This window comes from Nicotiana attenuata, unplaced genomic scaffold (genome assembly GCF_001879085.1).
Source record: "Nicotiana attenuata strain UT unplaced genomic scaffold, NIATTr2, whole genome shotgun sequence".
NCBI lineage: Eukaryota > Viridiplantae > Streptophyta > Magnoliopsida > Solanales > Solanaceae > Nicotiana > Nicotiana attenuata.
Window position 1 is genome coordinate 205,858 of NW_017671833.1, and position 16,865 is coordinate 222,722.

The following is a 16,865-nucleotide window of genomic DNA, read 5'->3' on the forward strand; positions in this document are numbered from 1 at the left end:
GGGAGTTTTTTCCAATTAAAGTGACAATCGGAACGAGATTATTTATTGAATTCAGAGTCGCCACTTGGGATAATTTATGGTGTCCCAAGTCACCGGTTTAGAATCCCGAAACGAGGAAAGATTTGACTCTGTTTATGTCTGCGAACACAGAAATCCGGTAAGAAATTCTGTTAACCCGGGAGAAGGTGTTAGGCACTCCCGAGTTCTGTGGTTCTAGCACGGTCGCTTTGATCATACTTGGCTTATTAAAATTGTTTAATTACTCATTTTAGAACCTATGTGCATTTACCTTTCACCGCTTTTTAATTAAGAAATTATCTTGAAACGGGTCACGCGTACGTGTACCCATTTGTTTGGCGCGTCAAAAATTATGTCACGCGAACGTGTCCACAACTAATAACGCTTTATTATTATTAAGAAAAGTTTGGCCAAAGTTGCGCGAACGCATACTCCGGTTTTATTTTAAAGAATCGTAATCATGTCATGCGAACAAGTCCACAACCGCGATAGCATATTAAACGGCCCTAAAGGTTTTTCTACGAATATTTCTCATTAATAACTAATTAAAGTGTTTGCGAGGGCCATAGACTATTTATTATCTATTATGGCTCGCCTCCATAGTAAAGGGCTTGCTAGCTAAACAACTTAAAGGGCTGGTCTATTCCTAGATGAAAATGAATCTCAAAGTGTGAATCTAAATGGCCCGAGGTTTTCAATTTTGTTTGTCATTTGGGCCAGGCCTGACGTGAGGCCCAACAATTTACCAAACCCAAAGGCTGTGAAGAGTGAATCTCCACGGCAACTTTCAATGAGCCCATAGAGGAAGCCCAACATAACAATCACGTGCAACCGGCATCAAAGGGTTTCATGCGTCGAACCCAGGCTACAGCAGAAGTCATCCAAACGTTCTTAAAAAAATGTAAACATTGCAGATCAAAAAACTTGGTATTGAGTAATTATTAAAATTAAACCTACAATTGCTAGGTGTTAAAGCCATGGTTGAAATCAACTGAAACACGTTCCCGGGTCACTTCAAGTTAACCATATGCGTATGACATTTACTTACACACCAGAGATTAAAAATCATGGGAAACCTTAATTAGAGAATCATAGTTCACGTCACCACTTATTTGAATTTATCAACCATACACTAAATATAACCTCAAACCTAATTTAAACAAAACATTAACTACCTGATGCATACATCCATCATACTTTCGTAAACAACACCAGACCATCATATCTAAACAAGTCACAGAACTCTACTAATACCTCCACACTAACATTTTATCCTCAGCCTCTTTAACATCAATCCAACCATGAATCCATTCCTAAGCATGATTATATATGCTATTTGGAACTAACAGATTTAAACACATTAGACTTGACTAAGCTTAAGCGCAATATGCCAACAGTCTTCAAGCAAATACAGAACGTAATAATCTAGTTAATTACATAGTGATTCATGTGATAGAGAGCATATGTATCATGAAGAACTATAGATGAGACAAGGGGATCTGTAGTCATGCTTTTCAGCTTTTATTTCATCTTCAAACTGAGAATTACACCTGTAGAATTTAGAAGAGTACCTGGACTTCGAGAACAAAAATAGAAAAAAGGAGAATCAGCAACAGAGCAGCAGGTAATCAACAGCAGAAGCCAACAAGATTCAACAAAAAAAAACCAGGAAATCAACTCAAACCCCAATGAAAGATTAACCCTCAACCAGCTTGAATCAAAGCTTTTAACAACCGAACATCAATCCATTTTGAATATCAGAATAGGAATTTTGTTTTTTTTAGAAGTAAAAAAAATCACTGAAGCTTTCAATGGAACAGTAGAAATCCTTCCCGTTTTTGTATTCTCTGTATTTTTTGGCTCTTAAAATCTCTTCCAAGCCTGCCTTGCAAGGCAAGTTTAGGGTGCCTTTATAGGCAAGGGACTAGGGCAGCCTGAAGTTTTCAGTTTTGCATATGGGCCCTTTTCCAATTTTCCTTTTTGCCTAGATACACCTAGTTAATTCTCTTCTTTGCTCAACTACCCTTAATAAAATTACCAAATTAACATAACAGCCCCCACCCCAGCTTCTAGGAAGCTTCCTCAGGTTGTTACTGAAAGATTACTTGAGTAATCTATCCAATTTACCCCTTAATCAGCCTATTTTTACCCCTGAACCTCAGACGGGTTATGGGTCAAGTCGACCCTGGACTGACCCATTTAGAAGGCCAGCCCAAATCATCAGCCTAAGCCTAAAAGTATGAACACCCCCCCCCCCCCCGCCCAAGTACAAACAGACTAACTAGGGAGAAACAAAGCAGAACAATTCAAATAATTTCAAAATCGAACTAATGGACTAGAATTAATGATTAACAAACTGAATTAGAGAAAAAGGTTTTCTTAAAACTACAATGCATGTAGAAGACACTCTGAAACTGGGGAAGAAAAAGAGTCCACAAGAAAGGGGGAGAAACAGATGACAACGGAAGGTAAAAAAAATAAAAGAAAAAGTAAAGAAGAAAGAAAAACTAACAAAAAAAAACAACAAGAGAAAAAGAAATACCTACAGAGACTCCAATGCATGAAAGAAGGGATCGAAATTTCAACTTCTTTGGATTTTCTGGCCTATTACGATATTAATCGTGTGTTCTTAATAAGAACGCACGAATAAAACCGAAATTGACCCAAATCTTCAAGCAGCATCGAACTTGAGACCTTTTGGGAATTAGGGCTCATGCTTTGATTTAATATTCGAGCAGTTTGAGGGGTGTTCGAAGGCAGCTAGGTGGATATTTGGGATGAGGAGGTTGGGGTGGTTCTGTTATGTAATTTTGAAGCGGTTTGGAGGTGGCGCCGCCACCGGAGAAAGTGGGCGGCGCTAGGGTTCTGCCTCCGTGGATCTAAGATTTGAAGAGTTCTAGAGGGGTTTGAGGGAAAGCGACCAGAGATTTGGAAAGAGGGGGTCAAGGTAGGTTTGTGGTGTAATTTTGGTTGGGATTGGAGACTCGCCGCCACCGTAGGGCGATTTCCGGCGGCGGCTGGTGGTGGATTTAGGGTTTCGTCTCTGAAAAGGGGGGGAACGAGAGAGATGAGTGAGAGGGGGGGGGGGGTAACGTTTCAGACACTTATATATTAAACCCCCCCCAGTTCCCATCCGTCGGATCAACGGAGATCAATGGCCAAGATTGGCCGTTATAAAAACGACGCTGTTTGGGTTTTAAGGNAATGGAGATCAATGGCCAAGATTGGCTGTTATAAAGACGACGTTGTTTGGGTTTTAAAGGGATGGACCGGGTTTTGGGGAGAGTGGGCTGGGTTGGAAAGGGTAAACTTGGGCGGGTTAATGGAGGAAGGATGGTTTGGGCCTGTAGCTAAATTGAATTGACCCAAACAATTTGATTTTTTATTAAAAATCATTTTTCTTTTCTTTTTCTCTTCTTTTTTTTTTATTTTCAGATTTTGTTAAATACAGAAATAACTCTAAAACAAAATTAATAACTAATTGCACTCTCCAAAATTAACTAAGTCCTAAATTAAAATAAAACTATAAAATTCGAAAATTAAAAAGGCCGAAAATGCAAAGTAAACTATTTTTGTTATTTTCTTTCATATTTTGCCACAATTGATTAACTAATTAACCTAAAAATATAAAACAGGACCCTAAATGCAAATGCACATATATTTTGTATTTTTCATTAATTAAAATGCACGGACAAAATGCAAATAATTAACAATAAATGCCACGAAAACCACAAAATTGCAAAATAATGAAAAGAAACCTATTTTCTTTAGTTTATGGGAGTAATTCATATAGGGCAAAAATCACGTGCTCACAAATGCATCCGATGAAACTATTGAGGAACAGAAAGGGTCATCCGTGAAGTACAGCGGCAAATCTAAAAGAAGTCAAGCAGAGAAAGCCATGTCTGAAGATGATACTGAGGGGTTAGCAAGCTAGAAAGGAAAATCTGTTAAAGGATCTACAAAACGAAATGGGAAACCGTTAGAGAACATGGTGCTCTAAGTACAATGTCCAGTGATAGAGGTCTTTGGCAGCAGAGACTAAGAACTCAAAAAGTCATGTGGGGTCGTACATTTGACCCAGCAATTTCTGAGATGGCAGGTATGAGGCAAATTCTGGAGAGATCGTTGAGTTTCAGCAATGGGAGCACTTGTTTCAGGAAAGCATGCCTCTGGTGTACGAAGATGCGGTGTAAAGCTTCTACGCATCTCTCTTCACTGTTGAGGGGGATCATATTTGTGTGCTAGTAAATGGAGTAGACATTGTACTCGTTGCTTCAGCGTTGGGAAAGATTCTCAGAATCCCATGTGAAGGGATGTCCTCAGTCAAAGGTGTTTGTGGTGTCAACTTTAGGAGAGCAATCATGAAAGAGCAAGCTATTCAGCAGGGGGAACAGGTGCATAAGAAGGTATTACTTCCTGAATATCAGCTTCTCTTTGAATTGGTCACTAAGGTACTCTTACCTCGTTCTGAGAGGCGGTCTATTGCTACAAAGTCGGATATGGTCTTAATGGAATCGCTTGATGAGTTTGTCCCAATCAACCTGCCAACAATCATGATAGTCCACATGCAAAAGTTGGAAAACTTTAAAGGTGGAAATCATGGATTACCATATGGCTTTTTCCTCACTCAGGTGTTCAGATTCTACAAGGTCCCATTGGGGAATCCCAGAGTAGGTACACGCAAGAAGACCTTATTTAAGACCACTCTTGAAGAATGTGAATGTGTAGAAAGAGTCGGTGGAAGTGGAAGCATCTCGACCATTTCTCAGCTGATCAACGCTCAAAATGTAGCTTCTGAGGAGATCAGAAGGCTGAGGGATAGAAATGCCATACTGGAAACTCAGCTCAGTCAAGCAGCTAAAGGACCAGATTCTGTCAATGAGGAAGTTGCACGACTGACAAAGGAAAATGATAGACTTCGGGCTCAATTACTTGAAGAACAACTGTCTGCAAATGCTAGACTGGACCTGGTTCTCAAAACCATTGCTGTCTCTTCCTCCAAGCCTCCTTCCTCTAGTGTCCCCCAGGATCCCCTTAGTGTCCAGGTATTTTTGCTCCAAAATCCTGTGGCTGGTGTTTTACTTTTGCTTACTTGTTTTTGTGATGGCATGTTGAACTTAACCATTACTGCTCCTGACTTGCTCAGTCCATGGTAAACATTAATAAAATAGCTCCCCTTCATTGCATGTACAATACTGTGTTCCTCTGGGTTTCTTTTCTGTCATGTTGTGTGCACATATGTGGCATGAGCAAGCTATGTTAGACTTCTTTATGCTTATTACCTGCTTGTGCTCTTCGTTTTGCTAATTACCTGTTCTTTTTAATGATGCCAAAAGGGGGAAAAGAAGTGTGTAGGTGAAAGGTGAGGGGTAATATGCTTTGTGTGTGTAAGTGAGGGAGAATCAAGTCTGAGGTTAAGGGGGAACTATCAACACAAAGGAGTAGGGCTGCTTATCGGGCGGATTGAGCGATTATTTACTCTTAACGGTTTGGCTTATCGGTTAAAGGCTTTTAAATGTATTAATCCGCTAGCCACCCGATAAGATATCGGACGGATTGGTATCGGTTTAACTCTAATCGGGCGGTTATCAGGCGGTTTATCGGCCTAATTCAATATATATTCAATCATAATTACTAGAAAATATGCACCTACAAACGGAGTACTAATTTAGAACCCATATAGGAGTGTTAATCCATGTCTGGTTGTAGCCATTGTATATAAGTTATACCTTATCCGAACAAATCACCGCCTCAAATTCCAGTATGCAATGTAGAAAGCAAAAGAAATTCACCTCATCTATAGTAATAATTTCTTTGATATGCTGAAGTCGGTGAACAAACAGCCAAACAAAAGCACAAGAATTAGATTTCTGCAAATCATAGTAACAAAGAACAGAGAAAGCAATAAAAAAAGAAGTTCACCTCCAGATTGAGTACAATAGCCTTTTCTCGGCCTAAAATTGCAGAAGGATAAGAAAGAAGAGGATCAAGAATACGAAGATCTCTAGCATGTATAGGAACTCGTTTCATAATAGCATACTTATCCAAATCCAAGATACTACTCTCCCCCTTACAAATTGAAAACTAACTTAGTTCATGTTTACGACTAAGATTTCAGGCGCATCATCTTTCAACAGGTGTCTGTAATATTCATTGTTCATGCCTGAAAAAGATATCTCTACGCCCTCACCTATATCGCATAATTGATACATTGGCTAACTTATCTTGTCCAGTTCAGTGATGTTGCATCCTTTATGCATTATGCCTGAGAAAGACTTGTTTATAATGTAATACTAACTTCATCTGTATGAGTATTCCAAAATATTTGTATGCTTGAATTTGATTCTGAACTTTCTGCCTTTTCTAAAGTAATTAACAAGGATTATGTTACATATTTTTCATAATTTTGATTATTTAGGAATTAAGCGTTAAAACTTAGAGATAGAGTATTGGAAGAGTGGAAGAGTGGAAGACTGAAGTCGAAGGGTTTTTGATATTTAATATATATATGGATAAAAATAAATTTTATATATATATATATATATATATATATATATATATATATATATATATATATATATATATATATATTCATTCTTAACGGGTTAACGGATTATCCATTAAGAAAATTGAATAATCCGCCCCCAAACCGATAAGCCGTTAATGAAAAAATTTCAATCCGTTCCTCGTCCTTTAAACTGTTAACCCGATACAAATAAGCCATTAAGCTTCGGTTTCGGTTTGGTTTTCGATTTCGGTTCGGTTTTGAACACCCCTACAAAGGAGGGAAAGGAGGGAGATCTAAGATTAAGGGGGAACTTAGTGTAGTTCTGGCATCTCATCTGGTTATTTCTGCTCTAAACAAATACTGTCCATGTCTAAGTTTGTCATCATCAAAAAGGGGGAAATTGATGGGTTTTTAATGTCTTGGCCTTATGCGTCTTATGTTTTGATGATTTAACAAACTTGTCGTGAAGAACCAGATAGAGAACCTGGCAACCTGTCCCACAGGGTATACACTTCATGTGACCTTGTTGAAGTATGAAAATCAGCAAATGGATGAACAACCACAGGGAGGAACACAACAGGGACCAGGTAACCTGGTCCTTTAGGGTTTTTTGACAGAAGTACAAGTCAAATACACAGCTGGAACGTAGCAGAAGAAAGTGACCATCTAGCAGCTGTCACAGAAGAGGAACACAACTAGGACCTGGTCTGTTGGTGTGTCCTGACAAGAAGTACAAAGTCCACTATCCAGCTGGAACGCAACTGCGCAGAAGTGGCTGTGCAAACTGTACAGCAGTCACTTCTCATTGGGAAGAAGCGTACACCAAGAGTTGACATCACTATCCATTGTGCTATCTTTGTGATAAAACAACCTGGTGCAAGGCACACCATTGTTCGTGCATTCAGTAATATTCTCTCAAGCATGACAACGTTCATCCTGCATTGAAGTCACTGGTGTGTCAAGAACAAGAAGACAACTCCACTAAGGATCAGTTTCTTAATGAGTTTATGTACATCCGTAGTTGAGTTGTAATCTTGTTGTTTGCTCTTCATTGTATTTCCTAGTTTGCTTTCTTAGAAGCGTTGTCTTAGGAACAAACCAAAATTCGTAAACTTCTGAGTTTATGTTGTGACTAGGGATAGTCATAAGTTTAAAGCCTTTGTAACTAGGATAGTTATAGAGTGGCTTGTGGTGGTTACATCACAAGTTAGTTTGAAGTCTTTGCAATAGGGTTTTTGCAAAGTGGCTTGTGGTGGTTGCATCACAAGTTAGTTTGAAGTCTTTGCAATAGGGTTTTTGCAAAGTGGCTTGTGGTGGTTGCATCACAAGTTAGTTTGAAGTCTTTGCAATAGGGTTTTTGCAAAGTGGCTTGTAATAGGCAGATTGCAAGTTAGTGGAGTTAAAAGCCTACAAGAGTAGGTCATCGTTTTTGATCCCCTTGTGTGGGATTTTCCACGTAGAAAATCTCTTGCCTTCTTTACTTACAGTCTTTACTGCATTCTAGGCATCATCTCATAGAGGATCAGATACTCTATAGTTTGGTGGACTCATATAAGCTAATAATTTCCTTTGATCCCACAAGTGTATGAAGTTATATGCTCGTTAGGGTCGGTTGTCCCGTTATACTTGGGTATATCGGGCATGCGAAACTTCTTGGGTATGGGCATCGGAGCTGCACTCGGGGGGAATGGTTTTTGCATGAACTTTTTGGCATCTAGACCTTTCAAAACTGGAGGTGCCCCCGGTATCTGGTCTACCCGGGAGTTATAAGTTTCCACCTTCTTATCATTGTCTTTAATTTTCTTTTCTCCGAACTCGATCCTCTTAGTTAGTTCCTCGAGCATTCTCATAATCGTGGGGTCTGTCCCCGAGCCACTTTCATCTGTCCTTTCTAGCGCTGGTTCAGTACGCCGAGTGTTTACTGGTTTGGCTGTGTTTGGAGTTCTATTCTAACTCTGAAGTTGAGCGATGGCGATTTGCTGAGCTTGCAGCATCTTGAATATCACCTGGAGGCTTACTCCCCCATCTCCCATTCCTTGTGTTCTTTGCTCACCAGATTGGGCTTCCCTGTGTATATTTCCTTCAGGGTCCGCGCCTAGATTTGCATTCAAAGCGATGCGCAAACTAACATCAACAAGTTCCACATTTGGCACTTCCCCTGGGTTTATCGGTGGTACACCTACTCCTGCGTTGTTGTTCTCTCCAAGACCTTCATTGTCATGAATGGGTGCCTTTTGTGAGCTAGACATGTTTCAGCGTGAGAATCAAAAGATCTTGACAAGAAAAAGTGTAAAAGCAACGTGTGTAATGAAAATCAGTAAAGAAATAATCACTATTATCTTTAGCCCCACGGTGGGCGTCAAACTGTTTACCTTGAAAATACGAGTAACAATTAAATTTGATTTGTAGTTAGTTTAATACCACTTAATAATCAAGAAATATGAAGTAGAAATGAAAGACACAAGTGAATCAAACCAATGTTACTCAGCTATAGTGACCTCGAGCTTAGTGACCTCGAGGTAGGCTTAGGATAATAAGAACAATTAAGTAATAAAAGCAAAGTAAGAACAGTATACCTAAAGGACAATGCTGATGAACAGTAGGCGAAAAGGTAGAGAATATATTCTTTGCTCAATGATAAGATGATGTTACAAATGATTGAGATCCCCTTTATATAATAGGGGAATCCCTAAATAAGGAATATTCTTGGTACAACTGTCTAACCGCCTAGTACGGAATCGTACAATCCCATTCCGGAATTTGCGTCGTGATCTTGGGGACGTGGCTAGAAGCTTGCTTAGTCTGTTACAAAGCCATAATGGTATTATTCGAAGGTCGAACACACTCGCCCCCCGGTATGTATCGCGCTCTGTCTTCGAACTCGGGTCTGGTCCCTCAAGCTCGAACTTGGTCTTATCCGAACTCGGACTTCGGACGACCTCCCGAGTTTATAGATCGAAAGCATTCGATCTCGACCGTATATAATATTGCATATATAAGATTAAAATTATTTTTTATTCATAAAAAGTAGATGTTGAATTCCTTCACTTATTCATGTATTTACTTTTTAATATTTCGAATTCTCTTGATAAAAATCCTTTAGCTATTCTTCATTTAAGGTGGTTTTATATGGCGTTAACCCAAAAGACATTTAAATGTCTACACTAACAATTTCGAAAGGAGTAATAATTAGTAAAAGAATTTGAGAAAAAAGTTAATTAGAAGAATATTCAGGAAAACAAAAATTAACACTCTGTTTGGATCATTGTTACTCATCGTTTTATAATGTATTGTATTGTATTGTATTGTACTGTACCGTACCGTATTATATCGTTTTGATGGATACAATGTTTGGATAGATTGTATCGCTTGTTGTTGTTAAACAATATTTTTATTGTTTGGTTTGACTGTATTGTATTGTACTGCACTGCTATATTTACTAAAATACCCTCAATTATTTTAAACACGATGCTTCTTAAGAACTACTCATAAAAATAATTTATTTATTTGACCTTCCGATCTTGGTAGAAGCCTATATATGTAATTATAATTAGCAAAAAGTTTGCAAAGATTATAGATGAGATAAAAATACAAAAAAAAAAAAGAGAGGGAAAACTAACCAAAAAAATAAACGGAAGAAGGAGGGAGACAAAGTACGTAGTTGGGTGAAGTATAACATAAATAATAGGGTAAAAGGTAAAATTGAAATATAGAATAATTAGTGTGGGCGTAATTGGAAAGAGAAATACGGAACAATCTCACCACACCGATTTGGTTGTTTCATAAAATGGGCCTTTTCATTATTCCGGAACAATAAATTTAACAATACAATACAATCAATTTTATATGATCAATCAAAACAAACATTGTATGTAGGGTAACAATACAATACGATGGGTAACAACCATCCAAACAATACGTAAGAGATCCATCAAAACCAATCCAACGGTTGTAATTAATCAACCTTTTTCTACAAATTCGTGGCGTAGCGTCTTATTCCCACTCTCACAAACAACCCAACACCTTCGAACGCGTATCCCAATGGCAACTATCAAGTCCGTCAAGGCTCGTCAGATCTTCGATAGCCGTGGTAATCCTACGGTTGAGGTTCGTTCTCCTTCAAATCATCGTCCATTTCAGCCATTTACGATGTTCCCTATATTACATTCTTCGTTTATTGTTCTATTTCTATGTTAAGTTTGTATATTACTTCTGATTTCAGACAGGTGTAGTATATTAGGTGTAAAATTGGTGATAGTTTATTTACAACTCGTTGATTTGTACATTGTGTAGGTTGATGTACATTTGTCAAATGGTGTCTGGGCTAGAGCTGCTGTTCCTAGTGGCGCATCCACTGGTGAAAATTCTATTTCTGTTCGTTGTATTATTTTGGATTTTTACATTTTAACAGCATGGATGGGTTTGGAGTATTTACGCAGACATGCAAGCCATTGACTATAATATAAGTATTTTGCCCCGAGGGCTTTCGTCTGGTAGCATGTTACAGACAGAAACCTGGTATTTAAGTGGAGAAAGGGGGGCAAGCTCATTATCCACCAAGTTTGAAACTGCGGCCCACTGGGGCTTTCTCTAAATTATACATAAGATGATGATTACTTTTAAGTTTTTAGCAAATGTTTTCCAAGTATGGTTTTGTTGATTTAACCCTTTCTTGTTATGAATTTCTGTTTGGCTGTTTAGATAAGAAAAGTGACCAACCATTGGTCAGTTTTTTAGGCAAATGTGTTTAGTATCGGCGTTTTCCTAGAATTTTCTTGAATTTTAAACCATTTGTATCTATAAGGATATTGCAAGACGCCAAGACAATGTTCTTTTAATTCGGATGGAAATGTGAAGTGTGTGTTTTAGTTCTTGACATTGTAGCTTCCTCTGTTCCTAGTACCTTCTATTGAACTCCGTCGAATTCATTTGATAGGAATATATGAAGCCCTTGAATTGAGGGATGGAGGGTCCGACTACCTTGGCAAGGGCGTTTCAAAGGTTGGTATTGCATCTCAAGACACGTAATTGGTTGATTATACTGTTCACTGCTGACTGCTGGTTTGCTCCCTTGTTCAACTCATTTAGGCCGTAAACAATGTCAACTCAATTATTGGACCAGCTCTTGTTGGCAAGGTATATTTCCTCCAGTAATTTCTTTTACCTTCGAAGAGGATATTTCTTGGAGAATTGTTTTGATGGTTATTTGCTAGGTGTGAAAGAGCACAATGCTTCTTATTATTGTGTTGAGTAGCGATGTGCCTGATATGCGAGGTTCCCTTGCTTTGCAGGACCCAACTGATCAGACTGGTCTTGATAACTATATGGTTCATCAGCTAGATGGAACGCAAAATGAGTGGGGTTGGTGCAAGCAAAAGGTATCCAAGAATAAGCTTCAACATTAAGTTCACTTAAGTTGTAATTATCAGAAGTGCACAAATTACCAATTTACTTGTGTTGGCTTTTTTGCCAGCTTGGTGCAAATGCCATCCTTGCTGTGTCACTTGCAGTGTGTAAAGCTGGCGCTGCTGTCAAGAACGTTCCACTTTATAAGGTATATCACACAATTGTTTTTTATGGAGTCCAATGCTCACTCAGCCAGTAATCAACTCTTTAAATCTTCAGTGGCCAATTAAAGTGGAGTCCAAATGGAAAGATATTGACCTTAAGACCCCATCCATTTCTTCTTCAATGTGGGAACATTTTGTATTTTGAATTTATTGTTCACGTAAGGGGGTAACAATCTTCTGTTTAAAGTTTGCTCTAATTGGTACTATTTCTATTACTATGTTAGTTCTCCCCATCATAAGGTAATAGAATCGTGGCCACTTGTTTGCCCAAAAGAGAAAACAAAACATCCAAGCCTCCATTCTCTTCTTTACATATATCCAGTTTGAAGAAATATATGATTACGAGTTACAATTTGAGCTGCCTTCTCTTTGCAGCATATTGCTGATTTGGCAGGTAACAAAAAGTTGGTTTTGCCAGTTCCTGCTTTCAATGTCATCAATGGTGGGTCCCATGCTGGAAATAAGCTTGCGATGCAGGTATGTATTTTCTCCCGTTAAAAGATTTAATTAAGTGATGTTTAGATAAAATATACTCATTAGCTGTTATGTACAGGAATTTATGATTCTTCCTGTTGGAGCTTCTAGTTTTAAGGAGGCCATGAAGATGGGTTGTGAAGTGTATCACCATTTGAAGGTTCCACACAGTTGTTCTAGCTTCTATTCCATTAGTATTTATTTGTCTCAAAAGTCAAGTTTAGTGGATATGTTTGACAATATTTGCATTAAAGAATGAGTTGTTCTTTCCTTTTTCCTGTTACCCTTTTGAGCTCCATTAGGCTAGAAAATATAGTAATCCCTATGTCTTATTTTATGTGACGCTTGTCCATAAAGCCTGTTACCTTTCTATATTTAAAAACTATTTAATCTTATCCATCTTCTTTTTACCCTTAGGGACATAACTTTTTGGAATCCACTTCATGCTAATATTCACCTTTTTCTCAGGAAAGAGAAAATAGTAAAGGATATGTGGAACTCTCACGAATTCTCATTTAATTGATGTTACTAACGACATTTTTGGTATTCTGCATACTTTTAGCTTGTATCAAAGGTCCTTATTTCGTGAAACTCCAGGCACATTCAAACACCATCTCATAAAATGGGACTGAGGGAGCATTAAATGTGTTCGTACCAATCCTTTTTCTCATACTTATTTCGGTTGCTGATGACAGTTTAATCTAACTCTAGGCTGTGATTAAGAAGAAATATGGCCAGGATGCAACAAATGTTGGTGATGAGGGCGGTTTTGCTCCTAATATCCAGGTTAAGTGTAAATTAATGCAGGTGTATGGCATACTGTTGAATATTTACCCTTATATATGACATGATTATTGTTTCGAAAATTCAGGAAAATAAGGAGGGCCTTGAATTGCTAAAGACAGCCATCGAAAAAGCAGGTTATACTGGAAAAGTAAGCTCTTAACTGTGTTTTAATTCAGACCTTTTAAATGCTTTTAGATAATGTGGAAGCTAAGATTATCTTCCATTTAGGTTGTTATCGGAATGGATGTTGCAGCATCTGAATTCTATGGAAAGGACAATACGTATGATCTGAACTTCAAAGAAGAGGTATATCCTTGCTGACTAGACCCTATTAGTGAATTCAGACAGTAATTTTGGTGTTGCTTTCTTTCACTATTAGTTGATACTCAGAGGTTTGTATCTCTACAAAGAACATTGAACTGGATTTTCTGCATTGACATGACTTTGTAATCTTGATTGTTCTGAAGCCACATCATTTATGAGATTGCATACTTGGAAAATTGATAAATTGGATTTTGACCAAACTTGCTTACAAACGTTTCTTGGAACTCAACAATAGAGATTAATAGCCCATTAATAGAGAAGTGCTTTTCTCAAAAGTACTTTTGGTGAGAAACAGTTTGTGTTTGGCTAATTAGTTCGAAAAGCACTTCTGAGCAGCAATTAGTGTTTGGCCAAGCTTTTAAAAAATGCTTCTAAGTGTATTTTTCTCAAAAGTGCTTATCAAAAAAGTGCTTTCGGAGAAAAGTTACTTTTTTTTGCTTCTCCAAAACTGCTTCTGCTTCTCCTCAAAAGCACTTTTTTTCCTTCCAAAAGCTTGGCCGAACACCTCAATTTTTGGCCAAAAGTGCTTTTGGCCAAAAAGAAGCTTGGCCAAACAGGCTATAAGTAGTAATAACCACTAACTTGGGATGATTACCTACTTGGCAAATGGATATGCAACTGAGCTGGAAAGTATGAGACTCTTTATTGATATTGTTTCATGTTTGATTTATTATCTAATCCGATTGCTTCAATCGGTTCATCTTTGCAGAATAACAATGGCTCCCAAAAGATCTCAGGTGACCAGCTCAAAGATTTGTACAAGTCATTTGTGTCTGAGTACCCTATTGTTTCAATTGAAGATCCATTTGACCAAGATGACTGGGAAACCTATGCTAAGCTCACTGCTGAGATTGGGGAGAAAGTACAAATTGTGGGAGATGACCTTCTTGTCACCAATCCTAAGGTAAAATTGAGGCTGCTTGCAATTAGTTGTCCTTCCTTGCTTAGAGCTTCATGCTAAGATGTTCTATCATTAAAGATAACGAGTAGAGCACGTGGTTCTTGTGTGCTCGAGCTACTTTCTGTTTGCTTTTCAAAACCATATAATTATGAGCTGTATATGTGCCAGAGAGTTGCCAAGGCAATCCAAGAGAAGACTTGCAATGCCCTTCTTCTTAAGGTATTTGTTGCATCCTCTGAGTTAGCCACATTGCTAATGTGTCCCCTTACTTTGAAGATCAGGCTGCAATATTTCATTTGGATTCTGTGTGCAGGTTAACCAAATAGGCAGTGTGACCGAGAGTATCGAAGCTGTAAAAATGTCTAAGCGGGCTGGTTGGGGTGTAATGACTAGCCACCGCAGGTAAGGAGATTATGATCCTCAGCATTAGGCTTGCATAATGAAGAAATATAGCTATGCTTTGTTATTTATGACACTTGTTAATGGTCTTTGGCTTATTTGGTGCAGTGGAGAGACAGAGGATACCTTCATTGCTGATCTTGCTGTGGGTTTGTCAACGGTAATTTTGTTATAAAGGCATTTTTTGGCTAATCTAATTTATAGAGTTAACTCAGAAATATCCTTGGTATCAATTGGGTATTCTCCTGGAATCTTCTAGGGGCAAATCAAGACTGGAGCTCCCTGCAGATCGGAACGTCTTGCAAAGTACAACCAGGTAGTTATCCCAATAGTACAGTTCACTTTGATGGTATTACATGCTCTAGCGTTTCTCGCTGTAGTCTCTACACAAGTTCTGATTTCTCGTTCATTGCAACAGCTCTTGAGAATTGAAGAGGAACTTGGGTCAGATGCTGTATATGCTGGAGCAAGCTTCCGCACCCCTGTTGAGCCCTACTAAACATGAACTGTTACTCTGGAATGTGGAGGGGAGTCTCTTAGGCTGACCAAATTGCCAATAAGGAAATGGTCATTCTATGATGGTATCTGACCGATTTTCAAATTCCAAACTTTAACAGTTTTTATTCTGATATTTTGAGTCTTGACAATTCTGAACTGAGAAATGGTTCTGGTAGGCAGAGCATATCTTATTCTGACTGCTGGTCTTGTAACCGGATGTGCAGTTTATAGTACTTTTTCAAGATTTTGATGTTCCGGTTTTGCATAAATCATAGATTTTGCCTTGCTATGTAACGCATTGTGGACAGAATTGTCTACCTTCGCCGATTAGGTTGCCTTGTTGATGAATAGAGGCGAGCATTTCTTGAAAGGGAAACCTCAGTTAGGGAATCTACCTTAATTTCATCCTGTGATGATGAGTTCAGTATACTAAAACAAAATAATATGTAGAATAACTAAGGTTTTGTGCCGTTAGAGATATCTCCCTGTCCTATTATACTCTGGGATGTTTCCACTTTCCACTATGTGGAACCAACTTTGTCATTTCAGAAGGATTTCAGCGGGCCTTTTGTTGAGGAACACTTTCACAGTACAATTCTATCTTGAAGTCCTTTTTATTTTTTTTAATTTTACATGTTCCTTTTGTCGATGTTTGATAATGTTCAAGTGTCTATCTAAATGGACAAAGCAGGATAAATGAATCCCATTGCCATCATTTGCAAATTGTGGAAGCCATTTTAACTGTCAAACTTAATTAGTGACCAGCTATATTTATATGTCAATTATAATCGACTATTGAATGACCTAAGAAATTATTTTTTTTTCTTTCATTCAATTGTTCTAGCGTTCTTAATTTAGTTGTTAATATTGTAGATAACATATCGTTTACACTTATTATCAAGAGTTGACAGATTACATCTTGATCAATCATTAATTCTACAAATATTTAATCATAATAATATCCTTTCAATTATCGTCCATAGGCGTAAATAATCATAACCATTACGAATATGATCCTATCTCCATATGAATCATCTATTTATATAATTTAGTTAATATCATTATAATCAATGTCCTTATCAAATTAATCAAGCAATTAACAATGATGGTGATAAAAGATTTTCAAATGCCGTATATTTATATCAAATAATATTTGCAATAACCAAGCCACATTTTGCTCTCATCGCTCTTGCAATCGTATCTATGAAAATATCCTTTTGGTGTTGCTCCAAAATTCACATAATCACTTAGCATATTCTGGATACAACATTGATGACAATGTGTAATTCTCCAGGTTTTCATAACGACAGTCATATCGATGAATATACATGAGACCACGAACCATTTTTCTAAATCTCTTCGTATAGTTGTCTTCAAAAAAAAA

The 16,865-nt window shown here is 37.8% G+C and overlaps 1 protein-coding gene across 1 annotated transcript; it reads left to right on the forward strand.

Moving 5' to 3' along the window:
- Positions 1 to 10,507: 10,507 nt before the first annotated feature.
- On the forward strand, positions 10,508 to 15,775 carry LOC109210458 (enolase). The gene is made up of 17 exons (XM_019373876.1): positions 10,508 to 10,636; positions 10,823 to 10,886; positions 11,466 to 11,530; positions 11,618 to 11,665; positions 11,821 to 11,907; positions 12,003 to 12,083; positions 12,475 to 12,576; positions 12,653 to 12,733; positions 13,285 to 13,359; positions 13,445 to 13,507; positions 13,588 to 13,665; positions 14,393 to 14,587; positions 14,753 to 14,803; positions 14,898 to 14,986; positions 15,092 to 15,143; positions 15,243 to 15,299; positions 15,402 to 15,775. Exons 1-17 carry the CDS (start codon positions 10,571 to 10,573, stop codon positions 15,480 to 15,482), a joined length of 1,335 nt encoding a protein of 444 aa, XP_019229421.1. The 5' UTR covers positions 10,508 to 10,570; the 3' UTR covers positions 15,483 to 15,775.
- The last annotated feature ends 1,090 nt before the right edge of the window (positions 15,776 to 16,865 follow it).

Excerpts from the sequence above, each read along its gene's own strand:
- LOC109210458 (XM_019373876.1), top strand. The coding sequence starts at position 10,571 with ATGGCAACTATCAAGTCCGTCAAGGCTCGTCAGATCTTCGATAGCCGT. Across the intron at positions 10,637-10,822 it reads GTGGTAATCCTACGGTTGAG|GTTGATGTACATTTGTCAAA; the intron begins GTTCGTTCTCCT and ends TACATTGTGTAG. Across the intron at positions 12,734-13,284 it reads AAGTGTATCACCATTTGAAG|GCTGTGATTAAGAAGAAATA; the intron begins GTTCCACACAGT and ends ATCTAACTCTAG.